At 41.0% G+C, this 21,959-nt stretch overlaps 1 protein-coding gene across 2 annotated transcripts in view; it reads right to left on the minus strand.

Annotated features, from left to right (window-relative positions):
* The window catches only part of spon1a (spondin 1a), a 58,092-nt gene extending 41,330 nt beyond the window's left edge, over window positions 1-16,762 (minus strand). Inside the window, exons 1-4 of one of the 2 annotated variants that reach the window (XM_044031030.1) lie at window positions 16,249-16,762; window positions 14,866-14,972; window positions 9,306-9,439; window positions 84-157 (exon numbers count right to left, since the gene is read on the minus strand). In XM_044031030.1, the coding sequence (XP_043886965.1) occupies window positions 84-157; window positions 9,306-9,439; window positions 14,866-14,972; window positions 16,249-16,483 (550 nt within the window). In that variant the 5' untranslated portion in view covers window positions 16,484-16,762. Of the gene's footprint in view, window positions 1-83; window positions 158-3,231; window positions 3,323-9,305; window positions 9,440-14,865; window positions 14,973-16,248 lie in introns of those variants that run through there. The other variant, XM_044031031.1, reaches the window with a different exon arrangement.
* Window positions 16,763-21,959: the final 5,197 nt, after the last annotated feature.

The raw sequence follows: 21,959 nt of genomic DNA on the forward strand, positions 1-21,959 counted from the left end.
AGGGAAAGGAAATGGAGCACCTGCAATGTGATTGAGGAAATCCACGGTAAGTCATTGATTCCACGTCAATAAAAGAAGCATACCTTTCTCACACATCCGCTTGGTAAGTGAGCCCTCATCCTGGAAATAGATTATCCTCTTCTGCACAATGCTGGCCCTGAACAGGAAGAGATGGCAGCATATATTCAGAATATTTGGGGACAGCACCCGGTTGAAATGTAGGCATAATGGCAAAAATGTGAGACTGAATGTCACGACAGGAAAAAAATGAAGCAGTCGGAGGAGACGTGAGGTGTAAAAAAAAAACCACACATGCGGGAGAAAATGTGGAAAATTTTGGCCTTTAAGATCTGACATACTAACGAGTGTCTTGTGGCAGATGGAAGAGGTGCAGATTTATTCATAATCATCCCCTGTTTTTTTTGTTTTTCTTTTTTTTCCTCTTCAGACGCCTCCTAAAAGTAGGCATCAGAGCCCACAGGGAAATAGCTAAATCGGGCCATATTTCAGGCAGAGGCATTCAGTGTCTCATACAAAGACCACAAAAGATGCGCCAGCATTAAGATGCACATACTGTCTACATACAAATATGAGGTTGAAAAGCTTAGGGAGAGCTGAAATTGCAAAACCTGGCAACTTTTCATTAAAGAATGTCCCCAAGGTTCTCTCAGAGTATACAAAGAAATGCACAGACACACCACAGAGTAGACTTTGTACTGAACCGATAAGAAGTGAGGTAGAGGGACGGTTTGCGCTAGAATAATCTGCCACTGGTTATGACAGCAGGTAATGACAGCAAAGATCATTGACTTTCCCTCTGCTGTGTAGAAGCTGACGCTACACCTTATACAACACAATATTATGAGGTGCGCCCTCTAAAATCGTTCAGTCGTTGCACTATAATTGTCACTGGTCTCTGTGGTCATTTCTTGTGTGTTGCGTTTTCCGCTTCTGTCACAGCAGTTTACTTTTGGTTCTTGTTAGCGAGTTCATTTGGTTAAAATCAAAACGGTGTATAGGCACCAATTTTGGTGTAGCTGGTGTCAACACACTGTTGATTTGTTAAAAGCATTACTTTTGCTAGGTTTTCAGGCCAAGTCGTTGAAAAAAGAAGACTTTTTGGAAAAAACGTTGGCCACAGTTAACAGCTACTGTGCAGTGTCCCCGAATGGTCATGTGATACGCATTTTCAGGTCTGTTAGTATGAGCAGAGATCGATCATGTCTCACATGAAGATAAAATACACTGACTTTGTCTCAAACGATGACAACGTACAAGTGTACATGTAGCTCGATAGGCTTGTTCTTCTGGGTGGTAGGGAACATTGGTTTGAAAGGGGGCCTTGACATGTAAATCAGTTACAAGCAAACCTTTTCAGAGGCCAGCAAACAGGAAAACAACAACAGAAAACAAGCCTCCAGGCCTGTTACGTTCCCACAAACGCCAGCTTTTTACACCAGCTATGACTGTCGCAGGGTTTCCATGGGGATAACACCCAACAAAGAGTTGCTGGATGGAGACTGGGCTAAGGTCTGATCCAGGTGGGCCCCTTCCAGCTGGACTGTCAAATACCACTTATTCTGTAATATCAAACCAAGCTGAGCCGTGTTGCTGATACCAGAACTGGACCCGCAAAGAGAGAACATAGTGACATTACTTATTTCCAAATTTGTGAGGACAATAAGCCATCTCTCCTAAATGACGTAGGGCATTCTAGGCAAAAAAGACATATTTACAGTTCACACAAAACCATATCAGGTGATAATAATGGTGGTATACATGGGTCTCGTGCAAGAATGTCTACAATTTTGTTTCGTCTCCATGGGGATTGTTCATTAAAGCATTCCAAGTCCAATGAGAGACTAGGATGGGGATATGGCAGTGGAGACACGAAGGTGGACTGGTCCATTAGAGAGGAGCGAAAAGGAGGATACAATACAGAAGAAGATCAACATGTGACCTGTAGACAGTTAACTCAGATGAAGGCTGGTTTCATGCAACCTTTCCTGTGTCACTTCTTGCGTGTTTTTGTGGCTAGACGTATTAGTTAGGGGCTCCTCCTGGTGGAAGTTTGTGTTTTGTGCTGCTTTCCTTTTTGGGATAAAAGCCCTCCTTGCCGCTCTATGTCATGAAATTTTGGTGAGACTTCCAGGCGCTGCTCTGTAGTAGTTGCCCTGTAGCATCTAGCATGTGGCAGTTGAGTGTTTTAAATGCCTGGTGATTGTTGCAGAAACAGATTTCCCTCAGGGGACATAAAGTATCTAGCTAGCTTTGATACCACAGGTTATTCTTTCATAAAAAACACTTTCTCTTCCACATATTCTTACACTTGAAATTATACTTTTTACACAGTGACTGACACTTTGAATGCATTAACGACAGCATATTCATTTGCACACCGTCTATCTTGAAGAGACTGTATTTTCAGTCTGACTCAAACACAAAATTGTCCACTCTCGTGTTTTTCCCCTTCCTTTATAGTTATGTTACACATTTGCATTTGTGATTTTTTATTTTTATTTTTTCAACAGTGGAGTAAAAGCAAACACAATTTTCATTTTCCAAAATGGTCTCTCATCGCATAAAATGACTCAAGGTGGGCGGCAACAGCACCAGCATCTCTAATTGTGCACAATTTAATTCCATCTCACCCCAATTCCTCATATCTCTCTGCAAGAGAGGAGCATACTGCCTCGCTGCTTGCCCACTTTCCTGGGCTGACCAGACAATCAAGTAGAGTAATGCTTATTTAACATCCAATTTAAATTCTATCTCACTTCACCGGATCCACACCAGTGCTGATCCCAATCACCCCAAAAGGGCAGTGATTTGAGTGTGTGTGTGTGTGTGTGTGGTGGTGGGGGGGCTTAACAAAAGCACAATGAAAAGAACAAGATAGATTTTCGTTCATTCTTTGTTCTCACTGCTCTCTCTACAACCGGAGATTTAATAATTTCCATTTTCTCTGCTCGTGCAACAAGCACAGATTAAATTCATTCATTTGTTTCCCCCCGTCTGTCTGCTCTTGCTTCAAAGAGAAATTACAAAGAGACAATGCATAAAATCACTGCAAAAAAAAAATCAAAAGTGTTTACATTTCATTTGCCAGCTTGACTACAGAATCCTAAAGTCCGCCCCGATCTGTTCCATTATTACGCTGACAGAAATAAACAGGTTCTGACAGCTACATAAGGTTGTGACACTAATCTGATCACAGATACACTCGCTCACCCATCAAAAAAAAGAACATCACTGCGCTGCCCTTCATATCGCAATCCAGTAAATGACGAATGATTTGCTTCAAATGGAAAGATCAAAGATAAAAGGTGACAACAACGTGTGGATTGTATTCTGATGTGACTCCCTCTGGCTCTGTGGAACAGCCAGGATGTTGCCAGCTACTAGGATTCAGCTGTCACAGCAGCTGCTGACGAGAGTTTCTTCTTTTGTCATGACTGCAGCCTGAACACGATTTTATCAGATGAGCAGAGAGGAAGTCACTTGTTTTAAAAACCAATCAGAGGTAAGTAAAAATGAATCCTTAATTGTTAGGCCTTGTATGAAGAACAGTTGGAGGTTGGGGAAATTTGAACAAGTTTCACATTTTGAGGGAATTTTCTTTCTCGTTTTTTTTGTGTCAGGTAAATTCAATCAACACTGTATTGTACCAGTTGTAGCCAAGTGGTAAATTTAAAAAAGATCAACAAGAGAAATTAATTCTTTGGCTGGTTAACTTGCTCTGTACTGAGCTGGGGTTCCCTAGCCATTATAAAACTGCAGAGCAATAATACTTAGACCTAAGTATTATTGCTCTGTGCCTGTGCCAAATGAACAAGAAAAACAACCATACAGCTCTGAGGGGGAAGGATAATGTGTTGGCCTGAAAAGAAGAAAACATTTTTTTCAGGACTAGACACTTAAGAGTTCACGACACCAGTTGCAACAATATTTTACAATCACAAATGTTCTTAGTGTGTTAATTGTATTGACTTGAAACTGTGGTAAACAGGTTTACAGTTTCATCCATATAACGTTGTTAAATATGAACGTATGGAGGCTGATGAATCGATCAGGCTGACTGATCGCTCAGGTTCTGAAACACTGCACTCTTATTGACACATTTATCATTGTCTTCATTGACTCGACTCATTTTCCTTGCTGTGTAGAACGACCAGCATGAGCACTGCACTGTGATTGGTCCAAGTCTTTCGTCATGGACCAGATTTCCCAAAGGCTGTGAACAGGGTCTTGAGCGGATGCAAAAGTCTAGTTCTCTCTCTCGGATTATTTGATTAACAATATGATGAAAGGTTAGAATGGAATTACTGATCAATAAGGCCAAAGGTTTGCTTGCTCAAATGTCACTACACCAGATTAATTTACTGTATGTTTACTAAACACCAAAAATGGCAGGTGACTTCATGATTGAGAATAATGTTAGGAAAAATTACATGTGAAGCAGCTTTGTCATGTGCCAAAACAAGCAAGTATATGTGGATACGGCAACTGAGAGACTAGAAAAAAAAACATTAAATATTGAGTTAATTATATTTGTATTACCTGTTCACTCAGACAGCCAATGTGCAATACCACTTTTCCGACAACTACACAAAAGTGAGTCCTAAACAAATTTCAGCTAGAGTTGCATCAGTGTTTAGTGCAAGGGGGCACCATCAACAACTACCCACCAACTTACATTTCACAAAAACAGTATCTTACAAAAAAAGTGAGATACCAGGAACAGAAACAGACCTTGGCAAGGCTTGATTGTACCATATAATGCTGAAAATGACTGGATGTGACCATCAGAGCCTGCACTTTATGTTCAGGGGTTTGAAAGAGCATCGTTGCCTGACCCTATCATCACAGACCAACCTTTGATTGAACCAAACCACCAAGCCCAGTCTTTCCATTAATTATACTGCAGCCGACCTCTACTAGGGAAGAGCAGAATTCACGGGGACAAAAATGTGAGTCATAGGAGATTTCTGACAGAAGCACACATCAAACACACTACTAATTTCAAGGAGCAATGTTGTGTATTTGTACATGTTTTTTTTCTTTTTAATAACCATTATATTTTACAGTGATGCTGCTTTTCTGGGGTTATGAAATGAAAAAGGAAAAGAAAAGAAAATCATTTACTCTGCCTGTGGGGGTCGGGAAATTGTGCTCGCTAAAATAATATACAATATAAGCGATCATATTTTTATGTGCATATTTGTTGACAATATGTAGTTTCACTGATGCTATGGGCTTTAGAACACAGCCACGGTGTACAACAGTGCTTCTGCCTCTCAACAGTTTTCATAAAACAAGAGTTATAAAAAGGGGAGGCCATATCCCCAAACAGCCACAAAACATGAGAGAGCAGATCCTTCGGTGCCGTGTCCAGACCACAAACACACATACAGACACGGAATATGTTGTATCATTCAAGATGAGAATAATATAAATATAGTCCGTAAAAAGGAATTGATAATCTTCTTGCCCACAGGATTTTATCGACTCTCCATTAGACCTCATTGGTGCGTCCCATCGGGAGACAAATCTCAGAGATGATCTATAGCATTTCCATTATTTGTTGAACGTCTCACACGGTGACAGGTGAACCTTGGCAGGACAACCTAAAGTATATATAAAAGGCTTATTATTCGAAGAATATGAAAAGCAATTATACTGTAATAATATATAATAATCAAGTCATAAATACCGTCCTATACGGTGTTTTTTTTCTGCTTCTACTTTGTTAATAACTCTGAGTTGAGAGCGTATATACAGTATCTACATCTATATATATATAGATATATGTACAGATGTAGTATGCAGTAACAGACATACTGATCATTATAACCCTCAAACAATGCTGAGGGGATAATAAAAACACCCCACTAAATCTGTCAAGTATTTACAGGAGTTGTACCTCTTCAATCAATAACAATATATTAAGACTGTTGTTGTGTTGCAGCTGAGGTATACGATACCATGTCATTTTTATGACAGCCAGGTACGTCCAAGAACAGCAGCAAACACTCACTGTTAGCCTGTAATTGTGAGTTTCAGAGACATCACCTATGAACTTCATGCTTCTCTTTCTCTCCCTCCCTCATTGTCTGTGTGCTGATATTACTGCACTTTCATGTGCCTCTTTCTAGGCTGCGTGCGCCCTCCATCCATGTGCTTAACTGAATACAATCCCGCCATCATTCCACTGGTCTCTATGAGGAGAGCAGATGTGAGTTAAGGCATGGTCTGCTGTGGTGGGGAAAAAAACCCCTGCAGCACCAAAGGGAAGATGAAAACAAAAAGGAGAGGGATGAAAAGAGGGAGGAGAGAGCAAGGAGCAGACATAAAGACTGACAGAGAGAGTGAATGGAAGAGCTAAGGTTATTGAAAGGGCAGGTCATGAAGACACATCACAAAGATAAGGACAAGGGGAAAGGAAAGCACAGGGACAAAGAAAAGGGAAACTTATCATTTTCCTCAATGGGGTTGCAGCAAAACACTGATATGTGTTCTCCTCCTAAATTGTAAGACCGAATTACTGAAACGCTGATACCAAATATTGATATTTTTATTTTAAAACGCAGCAAATTAAAGAGATTGCCATGCCAATTTAACTCAGTTATCGCAGCAACGACGCAAATGTGAAGTTTGCTCAAAGTTGGCTTAAAGAAGAATAATCATGGACAGTGGTGAAAACAATGTAGCTCCAAATCATGTTCTTAACCTTTTGAGGGGCTTTATAATCTTCAGTAAGACAGATATCATGATATATTGCTATGTCTAGCAATATACCATCCCATACCATAACATAAAGCAAAAACTGATAAACCAAAGTATAGAAGATCGCAGAATCACTGTCTCGTGAAATAGATACAGAAAATTTTTTTGCCAACGTGTGATGTATTTATTTATTTATGTTCATATTTTTGGAGGAGCCTCTTGACCATACGTAACCCCACTTTGTGCCCACTTTAAATTTGTTTTCAAAATATACACCACAAAGCTAAATAGGATTTATCGATCTCCATTTTTTGAAGAATGTTTCACAACTACAGGAGCTACAGTCACTACAGGCACCGGTTGCTACAGTCACTGTGGGCCATGTATCATTTGTATAGCATTATTTCTTATGTTACCGTGCAAGTCCCTATTCTAAACTGTAACAATCCCAAAACAGAATTCATTACTCAAAACCACAACCTTTTTTTGTCTCTACTTTGCTCATGAGAACACCGGAGACGACGCAACAAAGAAAGCCACTTGGCAATAAACTCTATAAGCATTGATCAGAAGGTCTTGTGAGTCACAGCTCCTCAGTATCTCTCTACCTCCTGTACCCTCATTATTTCCCAACAGAGCCGGATTAATCAACAGATTTCCTCCATGATGTGTCTTCAGCTCAACATGACTTCCCTTCTGTGTACAAGCAAGCCCAGAGGATACGCAGCACAGGAATTGATTGGTGTCAGTCAATAGTATATATAATAAAGGTAATGAATACTTTATGAAGCCAAGTGGGAATGAAAAATTGATAATACATTTGGAATTTAATGGTTGGGGGCTGTGTGATGAAACAGAGTTACATAGGGTATGCATAGATTTCATATATAGTGGTAGTATAGCTCGACTCCAGAGCAACATAGCACTATACGTTAAACCTCTGGGTAATCGAGTTCATTAGAAAACATTTAATTAAAAAAGGATTTAATTAAAAAGTTACAAACTTCTCCAAGTATGTGAAACTCTGTCTCATATTAAAACAAATTTTAGCCGTATCAGTGTCAGTGTACGAATAACTTCATAAAATCCAATGACTATGAACCATTTTCAAATTAACTACCTAAATGACAGCTCTCTCAATGACATCATGGGTCAACAAAGTCAAATCTACTACATCAGTGTTTGAAAGTTCAGCAAAGTTGGAGTTAGTGCAGGGCGGTACAACGGTTCATAGCGAAAACCGGATATACATTTTTCATATACCACCAGTATAAGACCAGTATATGAATACCTAACAGGTAAGGGCTTAGCTGAAGAAGTTACTGTGGTAGTAATTGCAGCGGTGAGCAATTTACTCCACTGCCTGAGTAGCAATAATGTATGTAGTTGTGCATGCTCCCTCTCGCGCTCTGCCACTCACTCAATACAAGCACACATACACACACACTTAACTGCGCCTCACTCTCGCTGGAGCCCTGCAATTATGAAAAATACCATGACATATATTTTCTTTCATACCACCCAGCACTAGTTAGAGTAGGAGATTGCAACGTTGCCATCCGTGTTTTCCAGAGCATATCAGTTATTTACCATTTAAAGCCGGGGGTAGATATTTTGGCGTTATTAATAATTCCACAATAATAACCTTTCAGTTTAATGTAATTTAAGTAACATGAGAGGCTCCACCTCAAGACTCCTTTTCAAGCATCTGTAAATTCCTGCCCTTGACTTGAGGAAGGGATAACAAGCTCAATAAAGCATTTGTCAATATGGGGGCTAAAGCCTCAATGCATAGTTGACTGTATTTATTGACCTGAAGCTAAAGCTCAGTCATTTATTTTTCTAATGATCCTGCCTACTACAGCTTTAATAAACTATTCGACCCCAGCTCAGAACACTTTTTGCGTCATATGTAACATGCAATAATGAATTCATAAGACAGTGGTGAAAATACACGGAAAGTTCATATATATATACAGTATATATATATATATGAAGAGAGAGAGAGAGAGAGAGAGAGAGAGTGTTATGTTTCTGCAAAGCTGTCAATCAAATACTGGTTCCACCTTTCATACAGTTCCAATTCCTCCAACCATCATGCAGGAGCCCAGAGTCTGACGCCCACCCACTGCTCCACTGACTCCCAGAGAAGCTGAGCTTCCGTGGAAGTGACATTTTTTTGCCGCATTTGTCCAATCACCGTTGAGCTCACTGCAATGAAAAAACCTATTCTGTGCCATCCCATAGAGAACAGTCGAAGCTGAGCTTCAAGTGGTTTTAATGCGGACGCTGCTACGGGAATACGAAAATCACGTCATCAGTATGATAAACTCCTGATTCTGAACGAAATAAGTGACTACTTCTAATCGCGTTCTAGCGGACGTTTGGTATTGAAATGTAAATAAAACGCAGAACATATTTGACAATGTTCTAGAGAAAGCTGAGCTTCCCTTGATGTTTTAGAGCAAACACCACTGATATTATTAACCCACCACCAAAAGGATAAAGTGTAGCATTTGCCCTAAGGACCTGCCTCTGCTGGCGCAGGCTCAGGATCAATTGCTGTTTACAGTACGTACTTGAGGAAGACACAGCCGGAGCCACTCGGGGGAGCAGTCCAAAACACCTGGATGCTGGTGCGTCGGCGGGGAGTGCTCTCGGTCACTGCAGGGGGGCAGTTGGTCATATACTGTGTTTCCTCCTCATCAATTATCTGTACAGCACATAAACACACACACAGATATTAGTGATAGATAATAAAAAAAAAAGAGCTCTTTCACCTCAAGAGCTCTTAAAAGACCTGAATGTGATTCTATTCATTAGGTGATCATTGTCAGCTCAAGCCCCTTCAAACAAACTGCAATTAGTGGCAACACATTTTCAGGACACATCGAGGACAGATAAAAATAATGAAATAGCAACTGCAGTTTAAAGCTGGTACGTGCCATACAAATAGACCAGTTATCTATTTTAATGTTCCTAACAATTTGTTTCAGGTACTGTTCTCTACATTTTTTATTTCATATATTCCTCTTTTTAGTAATTGTCTACATAGACTAATTTACAACGAGACAGACAGTCATTTACAAAGCATTTCATCACATGCGTATTTTTGCACAAGACAATAACACCTTTGTTTTAACGGAACATCCAACTAAATTAAAACAAAACGGATAATGCAAAATTTGGTTGCCATTTGTCTTTATTTGATACTGATCAGTTACCGGTGAAGTACAATACTGGACTGAGGCGTCTCATATGCACTGTATAGATCGCCTTTATGGGTCAAAAAATTTGGTGGGTCATGAAATGATTAACTGGATAACAGAGATAAGGAAACACAGGTTCTGCTGTGGCAACTTCATTTCATGTGAAATGATGTGTATAAATGGTGCGCTGTTATCTTTCCCTGTCTGATTCAAATGCAACAGCTCACATGAAAGTTTAGAGGGGAAAACCCTCCTTTTGTAGAACCGCTCATAAATCTAGAGAATCTGACAAACGGTCGCAAGAAGACAAACCGTCTTTTCATGGATTCACCAGTCAGAGTGGTTGTGAACCAGACAGAGAATAAAGAAAATTCATTTGTCAGATGCTTGTGGTTGGAAGTGAAACTCTGTCACCGTCATTTTATGCTGAGCTTCTTCAAACCTTCCAGCGCAGTATAATAGAGCTGATTCAGGGACATTTAACGCCAGACAGCCAGGTGATAAATCCAAGGTAGTAAATGGGTGACACGTTTCACTCTGTTGCCACTTTCCATATTGGGAGTTGAATAAGAAAGGGTCAGAGCTGCAAACTGACACTGTGTGGATTATCCTGGTCAAATCATTGAAAATCAAATCTTACAATAATGAGATCAATGATGAAGTTAACATCCAGGTACTCGATTAGAAAAGACTTAGCCCATAGGAACGGTGGCCTCTCGACTCAGACACACACCCGAGATAATAAGTTCCTAATTGATTTTAACTAGATAGAAAATTAGGAGGAGCAGGTTGCAGCCGGCAAGCTAATGTTCACTGCCATGAGGCCAGGGATCGGTTTGATAGGAACTTTCTCACTCCATAAAGCCGTCAGCCGAGAATTTCCTTTGTCAGGCCATGTTATGAATGAGTTTCCTCTGAAAGTGGACCGAGTGTGTGTGTGTGTGTGTGTGTGTGTGTGTGTGTGTGTGTGTGTGTGTGTGTGTGACGGATTATACCCACCCCCTCCTCAATGTTCCCATGGTTTGTCCAGTCAGGCCGACCTGACTGGACTACACATGTTCCAACAAATCAAGTCTCACATTAAAGCTAGGGTATGTAAGTCTGGAAATGCTGGCAATAACAGTCTATACCCTGACACCCCCATGCACCCTCTCGTCAAAGCCCTGATCCCGAAACACCAGCGGTTGTCCACCGTAAAACTGGGAATTTCATTCCCATCACTCATCACTCAGACCTCCAGGCACGGGCAGGGTAAGCGCAGGTAGGCAGGTCAGTTCAGGTACGCCATGTGGTCTGAAGGAAATCACTGCGAGGGCTACGGACACCACCACTTGCTTGGGTTTTTTTGGAACGAGTATTTCAGTTAACGGGACTTTCAGAAACAAATGACTAACCCTAGGGTTAAGTACTATCTGCAAAAAGCAGCGTCCCAATTGCCTCACAATGAACTATAAATCATTTCTTCTTCTTTTATGTCTAATTCCATGTTTTAGAAAGACAGAGTGTACAAAAAAGAGAAGAAAAACAATGTGCTGGAGAACTGGTTTCTGGTTCTGCATGAATGTGTGTGTCAGAGTAAGTGCCTGACTCAACAATAGCTGTTGGTCGTGACCTATCCGGCCCTGTGAGCTACATGTCAGACGTCTTGTGCTGTTTCTGTTGCAGACTATCCATGCGGGATCACAATGTGGAGTCGGTTGCACTCATGATGTCTGATTCTACACTTGAGAAGTAATGTCTCATCAGACATCGCAGGCATTGCCGCCCCCAAAAACTCACATTCACACAAACACGGACACAGAGGCAGTTGACCTCCCCAGAGAGCTCAATAAAAGTGCTTTTCATCAAGTCAGGATCTGTCCCCGAAATGGCTGAGATGTAGCACACCAGCAGATTTCCAATGAGCTGTATGTTAAATAAAGCCTGACGTCTTCTGTTGCAGCTTCTTTTCTTTTTCTATTCTCTCAATGCCTGGACGCCAGCCCACCCGGAGCTCTTTCAGAATGGAGGAATGGCATGTGTGCATGCGTGCGTGCATGCTGATATAAAGGCCTGAGCAGGTGATGAAAGAGGAATATCTCTTTGGACGGCGGTTTATTTCTCACTACGCTGTCATGTGCAGCTTTTCACTACACAGGTGACGATCCAAAACTGATAAAGGGACCTGCTCCGAGTCCTGAAAGTTAGCAGGAGTCAAACAAAGGCAGATAATGACACACCAACTCTCTCTATATTTGATGCCGACGTAAAAACGTCGAAAGGCTATAGCCATACATCTGCATGCCTGAGTGTTCTCTGCGCGCTCATCATTCCATCTCCTCCGCGTGGAGCAAAGTGACTTCATGAGACTAAATGATGTAGTGTTTCCCCTCTTGACTCCTGACGTTTAGCGCCCTGTCAAACCGCACAACGCGCTGCTGTATAGCCGAGGATCGCATCCAAGTCTGGCACTAAATAATAACAGCACGGAAATCAATTGCAAGGGCAAATAAAACAGGAAAAATACCTCGCAGGCTTTAACACCGGGTAATGAGATGTGAGGTGCACACAGGACAAAATAAAATGTTCCCTTTGTTTATGTCTTCCCACACACAAGGTGCAGGTTCACAGAGAGTGCCAGTATGACAATATCAATGATCAGAGCAGCCTGGGGGCAGCTAAGCAAACCTCCCATTGAACTGTACGCTATGCAGGTTCAATAACATAATCCAGTTTTATGTGGGATGCAAGTGAAACTGACAAGAGACAGATAAAGAGAACGCTACACATGCTGCCAAACCTATTTAACAACTGCTCCTTCACAGGATCTGGTTGAAGAAAGCAGGATTTAGGCTTAATTTAAAACTGGTCGCCTGTAAGTCATCTTCCTATTAGGTACGCTGCGTCATGACATACCCGATATACCCGAACGCAATGTAGTAAACATTGAGTTCGTCTGGAAAGGTAAGCAAAAACACAAATGACGTTCCACCCCTTCCCATCAGCTCTCTCTCCTCAAAGCTTCACCCCCAAAACACTTGTCTGTGGTAAAACTGCCTTTGCCATTTTCCTGTGACTCACTTGCTGACTTATAATTATTGTCTCTGCTTCAGTGGTATTTTCCTCTTCTGCTTGTTGTGAAGACTCCTGTCAAAAGCAGAGTGCTCACAGATAGGCAGGGTGTTTTTTTTATTATTATTTGTTGACAGCTATTGGAACATTATCGGACACATTTTTAACAAATGACTTAATGAGAGTTTCAGAAACAAGTCGCAAACGCTCACTTTAACTAAGAATACAAGTATTCAAGCATTTCTCTAATACATGGGAACTTGAATATGTGATCAGTTGCAGAGTTTTTTTTGTTTTTTTTCTAAATCCCTTGGAAACAGGATATCATTTCATCCACTGGAGCTGTATGAATTTCATCAAACAGTTTGAGTCTTTACTTGGATGAAATAAACATTGGCAGGACATTGCAAGCGAAAAGGCACGGAGGCGAAACAAGAACCAGTGAGGATGAATTTATTTAAAGCTTATGAATGTAAAATAAAATGCAGGGTTTTTTTGCCCATTATACAATCCAGTTCTAAAGACGTGTATCAAAACCAGATCTACATTACCTGTGTATTACTTTAATCACTGTATTATATGAGTATTATGCCTCCTCTCTCTGCGCTCACACACACACACATACCACATGCACAAATCTATTCCCTGTCTCCCTGCCTGTCAGCTCCTCACGCTGCATTACAATTACAAAAGACTTCACATAGTTGGCCCTTATCACATGTGCGTAACAGCACCACTCTCGCTGCCTTCTTGCTCCTCTTCCTTTCACAGACTGTGTCCTCCTCCCCCCTCCCTTTCTCCAGTTGGACTTTCCTTTATGCAATGCAAATCAGCCTAAAACTGAACACTTCCTACAAACATGAATTGCATCCCCTGTTTGTGAGAGCACAACTCCTCAGTCTCTGAAGAAGCACTTCTCGGGATCCGGCAAAGCACTACTGTGTGCAGCTGAGCTGAGAATATGCTCTTTTCATATGCTATTCCAAGCCTATTACAGGAGGTGAGGTGAGAAAAATCACACTTTGACATGAGAAGAGAGGAAGGTGCAGAGGAAAGGGGGAAAGAAATGTCAAGACCCCTCAAGTCTGATTTTGGGGCGCATACAAACAAAAACAAGTCCAGGAGAATCCGCTTAAGTGTTTTTTATAGTGTTGTTTTTCGTCCATATGCAACCAGTATTTTGGGAGAATTTAAATGTTTTGTTTTTGAGGGATTATTTGAAAACAGGTCCCAGACTGGGAAATGCCAACCTTGCGTTTTCTCATATACAACCGATATATGATGATGTCATAGCCGCACATCTCTCCATCTCTCTATGGAAACTGATTAACATAATATTGTGGGGAAAAAAAAAGGTACAGAAAAGAAAACAATTTTTGCTTTGTTTATGTTTTTTATTACATTTTTCTCCAAACCTTATTCAACTAAAACACCCAAACATAAACAGACCAAACTCTCCTACTTGATTAGTATTTCTTTCCTTTCTTGTCCATTTGTTTTGTTTTACTTCGATAAAGGACCTGGCTTATTTTGCTTGCTTTCGTTGTGGGTTTTTTATTTTTATTTTGCAATGTTTTGTTCAATTTCTCTCTTCTTAGATCACATTACCCGGCTATGTTCTGTGCTAAAGTCTTAACTTGTACATTTGTTTGTACACAGTACATTGGTGATTGGTCCCCAACAGATGGGATGGGTTCAAACTAGAAAAGGGGGCGGGTATTACCATGGACAATACAAAAAGTTCAATATACAGTATATCAATGTCATGTTTATGCACTGAAAAACATGGTTTGAAGTATAACACATTTAACCTTTTACCTTAAAAAAATCACAATAACTACAGACTGCATCAACATCTTTATCTCCAGCACTATCTTACCTGGAAATTTCCAGCATAGTCCTCGTCCTTGTCTCCTTCCTTGCCCTCCTTCAGAGCAATAAGTGTGAACCCTCTGAAGTAGGAGGAACTGGAGGCAATCACACTCACTAGATGGAAGCAAACAGAGAGCAGCCATCAACAGTCAAAAGTGGAAACAGGAGACTTTAATGGGCCTCACTTATCATCTGCATGAGAAGTGTTGCATTTAGAAAAGAAAGAACACTACATTTGTTAAGCCCTGGTGGATAAAATAGAAATGCTCACTATTAAACGCTTTCACCTGCTCTCGAGGATCAGATAAGCGCAATTATAATGACTCATTCTCCAACCGTTAAGCAGTATTTCGACAACACTCTTTTACAGATAGGGTTTTTTGCTCACTTTGCAAATCCAGCGGAGAATGCATAAAAAAAACCTCTACATTTACTTTGGGAGGAAAATTAATTTTGTGCACTTGACAACTTTATCATCATCGGGAGATATGACGCGAAAGTAACTCATTTCCTGGTGATAAAGGTTTTAATTAAAGAAGATGCAACTTCCTGGTTCCCTCTGAGTTCACACGCTTATAAACTGTTTGTATAATATTAAAATATATATATATATGTGTCAATCACATTCTGTCATACCTTAAAATGGCTGTTTATAATTAGACTTAGGCTAAGGTTAGGTTCACGGTTAGCTTAGTTGTGATGATTAAGGAGTGTCCTTATTAATACCACTGTACAAGAATGTGTGTGCGTGTGTTGCATGGTAGTGTGTGTGCATACTTGCATATGTAACCTCTTCAGGACCTTTTCTGACACAATCACTGACCTGGTCAAACTAGTTTAACGCTGATACCCTTACCAGGTTAAGGTTAAATGCATTACCTGGTTAATGGTCAAGGATAACACTTTCTTTAGGTTGCCCAATGGCAGTGATTGAGGTGTCCAACATAGGTGCAATGATTTTGCTGGGATCTGAAGCCTTTCAGATGGACAAAGCAGATGTCCATGTGTCATTCACTGTCCCCAATAACATCTTTTTTCATAAACAATGGCATCAGGGACTGTTGTTTTTTTTTTATTATTACCATATTATTATTAAATAATACGGAAAAATGTGCTTTGTATAAACAATTTAAAACTTAAATCATTGTATAATATGCAGGAAAGTATTTAATTACGTGTGTGTTCAAACTGAGTTCGGGTTTGAAACATTTTTAAAATAAATGTCCCTTACCGGCATACATGCAAGACCCAAAAAGTGTCAGAAGTAGACTCTGACAAAACTTAGTGTGGAGTTTGAACAGCTTAGTGTCTCCAGACCACCGAGTGTTTGACAAAGCGCACGCTGTGCCAACAAAAGCGCAGCGCGTAAATCCGTCAGACAAACACCAACCTCTGTATGTGCTCCCTGGCTGATAGCTGTCGGGGTCTCCCTCAACGCGCAGGCGAAATTCGTTGTTGTCCTCCCTGCGACTGTTCTGAGCCCGTAATATCCGACTACAGTAGCCGTCCGCCTTCCCGACTCTCTCGGATGGCTCCTCGGTGAACGCGAACATGCTGCTGCCCGCTGTGGTGGAGATAAAGCAGAACAGCAGCACAGCGCGTGAATGGAACCCAGTTGGAGTCATCGTGGAGGGCTTTTTTCTTTTCTTTTCTTTTTTGCGATACGATGAGATGAGAAATCTTGTCTGATGTGGAGGAGGAGAAACGTCTCCCTAAATGAAAACCCAACTTGCAAACTGCTGAAGTGGACTTGCGCTCTGCTAGGAGGGAAGATCCATCCTGGTGTGAATGAAAGAGGGAGGGAGAGAGAGAGTGGGAGAGAGGAGGAGGTCTGACTGAGCTGATGCGCCGCTGTGCAGTCGCTCTGCGCACTGAGCAGGATGGCCAAGCGAGGAGTGAGTGCTGTTTCTGTCTCCAAGGCCACAGCAAGTGAAGTGAAGAATACTCTTAAACAACACACTGAACACGCACACACACACACACAGACACACACAGACATTTCTACCAATGAGTGCTGCTGACTCAGAGAGAGGGAAACATGTCTGACAAATCTGTGCGTGTGTGTGTGTGTGTGTGGACACAAACCCAAACAAAGAAATTAATAAAGCTTGCTAAACGGTTGTCTAGGCGACTAATTAAACATCCCTTCAGTCACATGAGTATGTGGAATTCATTAGCTGCTTTACTCTCTTTACTGCACACACACACATCAGCTGATTAAATGTCAACATTTGCATGTGCAGAGTGTGAGCTTGCACCTGATTTAGCACATCAATGATAGATAGATAGAAAGAACTAGTATCTCAAAATCAAATCTGCTCTATGTATTGTAGTGATATTTTTAACAGACTTTCCCCCTGACTTTACTTTCTAGTGTCATCACAGGCAGCGAGGACTTAAGGGACTTCTTCTAGTGCTTTCTTCTGTTGCAGTTCATGGTTCACACATTGTCGCTTTGAATTTAAGAAGCTTTTAGTAGCGCGCCATATTGGCATGGGGCCTCATTATGGAGGTTTCAGACCTTATTGTTAGAGTATCCTACATTACCAGTGACAAATGTTAGCGATTTCTCACAAAATGTTGCTGTTGACTAACACAGAACACAGAAATCTAAAACTACACAACTGATTATGGCCAAGAACTCACCATTAGGCAAAACCTTCCCACGACATGAAGCATGACGATAAGTGATGATTTGAACAATACATTCATGCACGTCGGCTGTCCGTCTTCATTATTTCATATCCAGTACTGATTTATTGATTGATAGTTTCAGCCGTTCACAGCTACTAAAATCAAGCACACATTGTGAAGCCCCATAGAAGCAGCTTAGTGATTCAGTGCTGGATTCAACATCTGAATTTCACCCAACTTTTACACAATGCAGCACACATAAAGCTTGCATCTTTTTAAAATCAAATAAAATCCTTTTTACAACCACATAGCCATCAATAAAGTTTTGTCCCAAAGAAATAAAGATGGTGTCTGAAGCCATCTGCCTACTCTTGCAGTGCAAAATCAAGAGTCTTTACCACATACTGCAGAGACATACTACACAATGCAGAAAAGATAGCCAGGAGTTAGCAAGGCAATCACAGAAAAATGGCAGCCAAAGTGGAGCCACGATCCGCAGTCCACAACAGACAAAGACGTCCAGTGTTTTGTGGGCGGAGCTTTGACATGGAGGCCAACAGAAGAGGGTGGGTTGTATCTTTGCAATTTTTCAAAATATAGCCTGCTATTTCCAGCTTCTCCACAATTACTGACCCTGGCTTCTCGAGTGAAATCGGAACATGGAGACCATGAAAGGAAAAACACAGTTCAGGAGAAAGATTTTTTTTTCATCCAGGTCCAATCATTTGCCTTATTTTGACCAATTAAGTCTCTTTGTTCTTTGCTGCCTCCGGTCCCGTCTACCTCATCAGTTGCTCGTCTGTTTTCTCTCCTTTTCTTTTTTCTGCCATCCTCTTTCAGAAAATTGTCTCTCAACATTAGATGAAATAATGACACGATGTGACGGTTTCACAACACAACAACATGCTTGTGAAATGATAAACACAAACACTTTCTACGTAATGACATTTCCTTGCAACAATTCTGGTTTATTCCAGCTTTCAAACAGGTCAGCGGGCATGTAATGAGAATGTAACCACTTCTGATGGGCACTGACAAATAAAGAGGCTAGGCTCTGTGCACCTACTGCTGGGTTGATGGATGGATGATGCTGGAGGAGAGGAGCAGAGGGTGAATAGCAGAACGCTGCACCAGCAGGTGTCATGAAAGCATTTCGTCTCACAGGCCTGCTGAGATGAATCTCTTCACCACCTTCGGTCCTCAGGTTATTCTCCCTCCCTTCCCCAATTCTACAATATTCAACAACATCAGCAAGACACTGGTAGCAATGAGAGTAGCCGAGGAAGAATACTGGCTTGTAACTGCACTACACATAAGAGTAATTTAAAAAGATGTTTATCGCATTGTAAACAAAAATATTACAGAAATGATTGAACCCCCTTTTAGGTTTCGCAAACATCATTCTCTAGTCACTCAGTCACCCGCAGTGAATAATGAAACAAACTGAACATATTGAAAACCACAAGTCAACAGAATCAGAGTGGTGAATGAGTTATGAACCTGCAGTGACTGTTCTTCAACTTCCCTCAAGTGGAGCACTTTTACCCCAGACAACTCCAGCAGAGCTGCTGAGAGAAAAAAGTAGGAGTGTGAATGTATTGCATCATTATACCAGGTACATGTTTGTGCAGTATGTCAGAGAAAGCAACAATGAACATTCTCTTTTAGCTGACCTCTTCTAGTCAAAAACAATTTCTAGTTTTCTATTCCACTACATGACAGGCAGGTTACTGTGGACAGAAACCATCGCAGGTGGGCCACACTGGAGACATGTGGAGGGTGTGGTGGTTGCATTGCTTATCTGATGCCTCTCATGCACCTATATTGTTTGTGTCTATGTACTCCGCTAAATGATCCAAGACTTCAGTCACAATAAAAGTAACACTTTTACGTAACAAAAAGGCTTGATCACTTTTGTTGAATCTGGTCAAAGATCATTTTCACCGTCTATGTTGCTGTCATACGACTGGAGAGCTATTCTTCACTCCCATAACATGACAAACAAAAATGTTCTGCAAGGGAGATGCACTGCACCAGCATCCAGTGTGTGGCACAGACCTCAGGAACACAATAGGTGAATAGTCGGGTTGTTTAATAATGAAATTAGGTTTATAGTAAATTGTCTATAGAAAAAAACTAGACAATAAAGGATTTTTGTGGCAGGTACAAACATTTAAACTGTTTTCCAATTGCTGCATATTGGGCCACAATGCATGTTTATGCTGCTTATCCTTTATGGGTCTCAGGGGGACCTGGACAGGCCCCCAGCTCGAGAGACAGCCAACCACTCACACTCAGATTTACACTTACTGTCAGTGACCAACTTAGAGTAGTCTCCAACTGACTCCTTCAAACTTGCTCCAACTAACCCCCCAGAGGAAGCCAGAGAACCATAAGAAAGCCTACATGGGGGGAACATCAGGGTTCCCGTGCCTTGGTTGACATCAAATTCGATTGACTAAATGTGCTGACAAAGATTAAGATGGGAGCAGAACTTGTAAGAGCCACTTCTCCCATGGTGTCCACTTTTATTGATTTGCAGCACGCTCTGCATCTAGTCAAGTGATTGTCCTTTTGTCCTTGGGATCTTGTGCGAGCCAGTCTTTGTAATTTTCTTCAGTGAGCCAGAGATCTTGGAATTTGCATTTTCCAGTCATTTCATGTAATTCGCTCTCTCTTGCTTAACTTTGCTCGCTCATTGTTCTGCATGGAACCTCACATCAACAGCAGAGAGGTAGTGGACAGTGTCCACAGCACCGCTAGTAATTACAACTCGATGTTTGTTGTTGTATATCAACTTAACGTCATTCTTCAAGCACTTTCAATGACCCATGCTTATTAGGGCAATTTTCAGAAACTTTCAAGGATTTCAAGGACCCATGAGCACCCTGGAGCATGCAAATTTAACACAGAAAGGCTGAACTGGGATTACAACCAAGAACTCTCTTGCTGTGCTGACCAAGGCATCACTATGCTGCCTCACATATACGCCAAAACAAATTTATCTTTGTTGTGCCAATAAAGTTAAGATAAAAACAAAAAAACTATTGTTCCACAGTTACAATTCCAGCGTCCGAGAGCATGAAGTTTAAGGATTCATGTCTTGTGTTCACAGATGGACGTCTTTCGCTGTCGACAAAGTTGGACAGAACACATGTGGTCGGTGGATGTGGTGAAGTTATTACAGTTGGTCTAGACACCCGCTGCGTTTGTTCCTCTGCAGTGAGTGACGTCATGGTCTGCCAGTTTCTTCTGAAGTGGTCTCTTCTGCCGCCACCACATAGATGTGATTAAATCGCAGGATGGAGATCCACTAGGAACACTACTTATAATCCCTAACCACTACCTGCAAGCTTTCAGGTATCATTTAAAAATCTCTAATTTGGTTTTTAACCCGTTTTGTTTTCCCTAGCAAAAAACAAAATACATGCTATAATTGATGCAAAAGTTAACAGTTTGCAGGGAAAGGTCGGAGGGGTGCTGAGAGAGCCCAACGTTTTAGTTTTTAATGCAATACTTAAAGTTTGGATGTTCTCAGGACCAGGTGTTGATCATGTAAGGATACTGATTATCAAATACTAACCTTTATTGTAAATCATTACAACCATTATGTAAATCAGATGATCTGAGAGAGGCAACATTCATTTACACTTCCTCCGAGCTTGATTTACAGCCTTTGCCAATTTTTACTTTTGGGGTCGTGCACACAGAAAAAATTCAGAAGAATCCGCTCGAGTTCTTTAAAGTGGTTCTGTATGTCTGTGTTCAAATGAAGGCAAAATCCAAACTGTGTCCAAACTTTACCATCGTAGAGGTTTTTTTTTTTTGCCAGATTATTTCTTGGCTGCAAGCAGTCTGCAACTTTATCCAATTTTTTTGTTCAAAAATATTTTTTATGGAAAAATAACATGGGTATTTTCAACCATCTCATCTAATTATTTGCCAAAGCGAATATGTTTTGGCATACCATTCAGAAATATCAAATTACTCCTTCAAACACGCTGCTAATTTTGCACTTGAAACCTGTCTGTTTTGTGTGTGGTAGCACCATCTGAAATGAATAGTCCCCTCTCTCCACATACGGCTAAATTTCTCGACTCTTGCGCGAGGCTTTGAAAAATCCCCCTGTGTTATGCCGTCTTCTGAGAGGCATAGAGGTCAAGTGGGAAAATCAAATTAGGCTTTCATTTGATCGTGGTGGAGACCAGGGAGACTGCTGATGAAACAGTCAAGCCCCCTGCTACAGAGTCATCAAGACCAAACAATAGCATTAGATGCAGAGAACCTAGATCTAGGCTACTATATTTTCATTTGCAGGTAAAAATTATCTGCGTCCAGAGTTCCAGGATCTTGTAAGAAGGGACATGTCTACAGAAGTGTATCATATCACCATTCATGTACAATGGACAAATGCACCGTGGTATGAACAGAAGTTGATGTTTTCCTCTGCAGTAATTTGCTTAGTTT

Source organism: Solea senegalensis, linkage group LG7 (assembly GCF_019176455.1).
Source record: "Solea senegalensis isolate Sse05_10M linkage group LG7, IFAPA_SoseM_1, whole genome shotgun sequence".
Classification (NCBI taxonomy): Eukaryota; Metazoa; Chordata; class Actinopteri; order Pleuronectiformes; family Soleidae; genus Solea; species Solea senegalensis.